Source organism: Lissotriton vulgaris, chromosome 2_1 (genome assembly GCF_964263255.1).
Source record: "Lissotriton vulgaris chromosome 2_1, aLisVul1.2, whole genome shotgun sequence".
Lineage (NCBI taxonomy): Eukaryota > Metazoa > Chordata > Amphibia > Caudata > Salamandridae > Lissotriton > Lissotriton vulgaris.
Genome location: NC_141687.1, coordinates 1574842300 through 1574848299, shown reverse-complemented (window position 1 = coordinate 1574848299; position 6000 = coordinate 1574842300). Strand labels below are relative to the sequence as shown.

Sequence of the window (6000 nt, the reverse complement as noted above, 5' to 3'; positions counted from 1 at the left end):
TTTCTGAACACAAACTGAAAACCCATATATTCAATTACTGTTCTGACCTAGTGGGCATGCTGTTTCCCTGTTCCCAATTTAGAGCAAGAATGCTCTTAGGGGGTAATCGATGTGCTTTACAAAACTCATGTCACAACAGCAGAATTGTATACTTTTACCCTAAGACATCTCCCAGTTAAATGAAAGTCTTGGAGAAAGTATAAATTACCAGGGGAATTTGACCTAAAATTACAAATTCGAAAGGTAATTCCTAAATTCACTGGGGAATCTCAGGATTCAACCAGCAATCCACGTTAATTTGGCACGCCCAGAGTTAACAAGACCCTCAGTATTATTAACTCTACTGGTGCAGAATCAAAAACAATATGTCTGGCACACTCATAATGAGGCCTTGAACAGTGAAATTTGCAAAATAGGTGGAACTCAATGTATTCTACATTGTTTTTCCATAGTTGACTTCAACAGCAACAATTCTGCCTTCTCTATAGGTTGTAAATGTCTAACATGTCCTGATGTATTGCATAGAGAAAGACTATCTCTGTCTAACTCAGAAGACAAGCATATTCTTTGAATATGTCCAACAAATTATAATACAAAAACTACTGACATGTATAAAAAAGTAATGCTTACTTCAAACATCAGAAAACCTTAATTTAACATTACTGCTCTGCTCCACAACATGATTAAACGTGGAAAACCATAATTTGGATGACACTATTTTATTGTTGCCTATATGTAAATAAAATAATGCACCATGCTTGTGATTTTTAAAGACAAAACAATTAAATAAAAATACATTAACACTAATACCATCACATAATTTATAGAGTCAGAGAAAAGGTTTTTAAGTGTTCAGGAATATGGCGCTCAGCTTCTCACGGTAAGTATTAAGGTCTCGTGGTATAGAATTAGGTGCTTCTTGGCAGAGGAAAACCTTAACCTCTGTGAGAGAAGAGGTTCTGAGACCCCTCTCTAATGTAATTGGACAAGAATCCAGAGCACACTTTGTGTATCAAATTGAATTTCAAACTTTAAATGGTCAAATGGTTGCAGCGATGGGATAGATCATACACGCATAAGTATTTTACAAACGAATTTTATTGTTCAACAGTGTTCTTTCCTCAGAATCACTGTGTGTATCACTCTAGCCTACACGTGTTTCATCACAGCATGTGGCTGTGAATCTTCAGGGCTGATCAGAATGATCAAGGCGCGTTATCGGAAACAGGAGCTGCATTCGGCTCAACCCACGGGCTAACAGCCCGAATAGCACCGACGCTGTGTGAACTGGTACACACGATCCTTATTGTTTGACGAAACGGCAACCGATTACCCACGGTACCGTTCTCCCACTACACGTAAACATCCCGATTAGGACCGGGACGGAATTATCACCGGTCTCCCGATAACGCGCCTTGATCATTCTGATCAGCCCTGAAGATTCACAGCCACATCCTGTGATGAAACACGTGTAGGCTAGAGTGATACACACAGTGATTCTGAGGAAAGAACACTGTTGAACAATAACATTCGTTTGTAAAATACTTATGCGTGTATGATCTATCCCATCGCTGCAACCATTTGACCATTTAAAGTTTGAAATTCAATTTGATACACAAAGTGTGCTCTGGATTCTTGTCCAATACCATCACATAATGTTTCATAATGATGCATTTGTAGAGATAATTTAGAAGAGTAAAATATCCATGCTTTTCACTTGATACACTAAAATATATTTCTTTACCCGCAATGCATGCATCAAATATTCACTGTGAAATCACAATTGCTTCAAGATCGTTTTTCAAAAAAAGCTTTCCATCTTTCTCATCACTGCAGTCTTGTTGTTTTAAAAAGTCCAAAAATTCAAGTACCCTATCAGATGGGGCTACTTTAAAAAAGTCAATGGTGTGTGCCATAAAATCCAGAAGAAGCTCTCCATCTCTGCTGCCCTGGACATAACATTCAGAAATGTCTATTTCAGATGGTAAAAGGTAATATTCATAGTTAACTCTTTGCTCATCTAGAATTGTCTTCACATCCGAAGAAGTGAGGATTGAGATCGTATCATCCTTGGGAAAAAACTGGCCATGTTCCTTCCATAATGTGTCTGATACACTGTTTCCTGTGGAGGGGAAAATCAAGTTTAATATACATATTAAGTCATGTTCTATAAAACAATGTTGAAAGCTTGAGGAGAAATTAAAGAGATGCACTGACCAGAAATGTACTTACTCATAATCAGACCCACAGACAGCACTGCTTGTCTGGAAATCTACAAGGTATGATCAACATTGCTATAACCTAAACTTAAGCTATGAGGTCCAAGAAGAAATATCAATTTCAGAATGGCTCTTCTCCTGATAATCTTTGCTACAATCTGCATCAGTAGGACCTTTTTCACTGTACAGCCTTGCACGTTCCTGAATACCTTCCCAAAGAGGATAAGGGCTGATCCCAAATGTGGACCCAAGTGACTCTCTGATTTGAGGAATTTCTATACCAACCTGCAAACCTATGGCTCACACACATTTTGTGTCCTAATTCATGTGCTAAAGCAAGATGCAGCTACATGATGCTGTGCCATAGCTTTTTCTGATATTTTATGAATTAGGCATTGTTAAGGGGGAGACACATTGTGGCAAAGTGACCCACAGATAGTGCTGCTCCTCTCTCCTGCCATGTAGATCCATGGTTGTCTTTTCACCTATGGAAGAAAAAAGTTAGAGGACTGAAGCTAGTTTTTTTCATTTTCAATAGCTATACTTATCTACTCTCCGTGGGTGACAACAGCAACCATCAGTGTCATGGTTATACCCAGAGGAGCTTCTGACCTCTAAGCAACCAATGCCACAGTTGGGACTCAAGCAAACAGAAAGGTGGCAATTTGGCAACTGGAATCAGCCATTGAAGAATGGACAACGGGTGCTTGAATACCTGTCCTATCGAGCCAGTATTCCAACCGTTGGCAAAACCAATGTTTAGGATTCACTGATCAATTCATGCCTCTGTGATGCAATGCAAAAGAACTCTAAAACCGGTCCTAGGATGATTCTTTCTGGTCCAGGGAGGACCTGGCTTGACAGTTCGGGCTGGACTGTTCCCATGAGGCACAGGTTCAAGACTGATTTGCATATGGCCAGGTCTGATCTGGGGGTGGCATGGTGAGCAAAAGAATGATGGATTTAACCCAGATCTCTTGACTGGGGTGAATGTTTTGATTTGTTCAGCATTCCGTCCATCAAGTGTTTGTCTTTCGCTTTCTCACTGTAAGTGTGCCAGGTATCCCCAGACGTGGGTCCTGGGCTCACTGTGCCACTGAAATCAAGCTATCCTGGCTGAAGAGGGGTGAAAACCCAAAACTAGTCCTAGGATTCTTGTTTCCGGTCCAGGGAGGACCTGGCTTGGCAGTTCGGGCTGAACTTTTCCCATGAGGCACAGGTTCAAGACTGATTTGCATATGGCTACGTCTAAACTGGGGTGGCATTGTGGGCAAAAGTATGATGGATTTAACTCAGATCTCTTGACTGGGGGTGAATGTTTTGATTTGTTCTGCATTCCGTCCACCAATTGTGTGTCTTTTGTTTTCTCGCTCTAAGTGCGCCAGATATGCCCAGACATGGGTCCTGGGCTCACTGTGCCACTGAAATCAAGCTATCCTGGCTGAAGAGGGGTGAAACCCCGAAACCGGTCCTAGGATGCTTTTTTCCGGTCCAGGGAGGACCTGGTTTGGCAGCTGGGGCTGCACTGTTCCCAGGTCCAAGACTGATTTGCATATGGCCAGGTCTAACCTGGGGTGGCATGGTGAGCAAAAGAATGATGGATTTACCCAGATCCCTTGACAAGGGGTGAATGTTTTGATTTGTTCTGCATTCCGTCCATCAATTATGTGTCTTATGCAGAAGAACTCAGCGGCAGAATTTGTTGTGATATCTGTGCTCCAGCCCCATGAGAAGACCTCACATTCACCTGGAGGTGGAATTAAAGTCACAGGCAGGGGTTACATCAGAAGGCGAGATGGACTGAAATGACGAAACTGTATCCAGCAAAGCCACTTGTTCAGCAACAAACAAAGTCACAAATGCTGCACTCAATTCTAATGGAACATCATTGTTCTCATTCAATTCTTTTCAAATTCTTTTTAAATTAATTCACCTGAGAAAACTAACACAATTCACTAATACTGAAACAGACTCAGAAACATTTAAAGGAGGACTGAGTTCCACTGATAAGATAACCACCCTGAACAAAAAAATGCTGAGCACCTCCTCAAAGGGTGGAATGATGCACACTTAATACCCCATTCTATAAGTTCTAGAATGGGGTAAATGAGCCTGCATACACTTGATGTTTCACTGCTTTTTGGAGGACAAAATGGCCACCGCGACTCTTCTGGAATATAATATATTCTTTATTCTATACAGGTGGTCATGGGTAAAACAGCACCAGATATGCTCGAAACCCGGCCTAACAATGTTTCTATCGGAAAAAGGGTGCTCAAAATTACAAATAAGAAAGGCAATCCAAATATGAATGACTATAAGAAAGGAATGCCTAGACTGCATGGAAAACCATATACGTCATTTCAAAATCCTAAGACTCTCTGCAGTAAAACTAGTATCAGCACAGAAGTGTAAAGAGCCTAGTGAGACAGAGTCAACCATCTGTGACTTATTTTCCAGCAATTTGATGATCTGATGTGAGAATGACTCATTGGGCAATTCTGGTTTACCAGCCCATTAAAGCTCCAGCAATTTTAGGAAAATTAATAACGACACACAGATGAAAGAACTTTCCTTGGAAGCCATCTTTTAACTGATTCATATACATAGACATGAGCCATTAGCACACTATATGAAGGCCAAGCCTTATAAGCTGAAGAACTAAGAGTTCTCAGCAGAGGTGGCTGGAAATATCTGTACCCTGACTGAACAGATTGCTGAGTGTGAGAAATGGACTGCAGAGGCCAAGGAAGAAACAGCATGGATAACTGCGTCAGTTCAAAGGCATGAGTGACAAGTTCAGAAAATCCAATGCAAAAATTGAAGATATAAAGAACTGATAGTAGAGGAATAATCGTCAGGTGTTTGGTATTCTAGAAGAGCAGGAGAGAAATGATCCCCAGCAATATTGTATTCACTTATACTAAAAACCATTTCCTGACCTAAGTGACCTGGATTTTGACTACCAAATTCAACGTACCAATCAGCTCCATTTGGCTATAAATATGCAATCTAATTTGCTTACTGGTACCAGACAAAGACCCATTTTGATAAATATTGCTAATTCTTCATTATGACAAACAACCTACCTGAAGGCACACCCTAGTAATTCAATCATTTTAAGCACTACATCTTTTTTTTTATTGATCTGGCTACTGCTATTTAACTTTTTGTGCATCCATGATGACTATGCACAATGATCGAACCATTGAAAACAGCAAGGACACAGGTTTATTTGCAGGAAGCCCCCAGACTGAAGATTCAGAGACATGGCCGTACTTACCTTTGTACTACATAAGTGGAAGTTGCTGACATTTTGAAATGATAGGAGAAATCAAAAAATGAGTCTTCATGAAATAGACATGGAAACTATGCTATTGATGTAGACTGAACAAGAGTTTTATTCATGGCAGAATAAATACTAGCACAGGGAATAATGGTGTGTATAACCTACGGGAGATGTAGGGGTTTTTGCACAAAAAAAGGAGAGACGGTCAAAATAAGTTTGGATTCTTGTTGACAAAAAGTAGTGAGCAAAACAAATAAAAATAAAGCAGAGTGGAGGCTCTTAGCAATTAATTTATGATTAGATGGCAACTATAAAGTTAATATGCTGGAATGTATGTGGTTTAAATAGCTCCCTAAAATGATGGCTTGTAAAAGTAGAAGGTTGGATGTACAATCACACATTTTCTGCTTAGTGGAAACAAGTGCCATTCCTAAAGATTGAGCTACTTTTCACCACTTGGATTTTAGTCTACTTGAATGTACGTTACAATAA

The 6000-nt window shown here is 40.1% G+C and overlaps 1 protein-coding gene across 3 annotated transcripts in view; it reads right to left on the bottom strand.

Annotated features, from left to right (window-relative positions):
• Positions 1-1619: 1619 nt before the first annotated feature.
• Positions 1620-6000, bottom strand: part of LOC147732925 (histamine N-methyltransferase A-like) — a 248382-nt gene continuing 244001 nt past the window's right edge. For 2 of the 3 annotated variants that reach the window (XM_086957460.1, XM_086957459.1), the window contains exon 8: positions 1622-2122. In XM_086957460.1, the coding sequence (XP_086813586.1) occupies positions 1767-2122 (356 nt within the window). In that variant the 3' untranslated portion in view covers positions 1622-1766. Of the gene's footprint in view, positions 2123-6000 lie in introns of all 3 variants that reach the window. The other variant, XM_086957461.1, reaches the window with a different exon arrangement.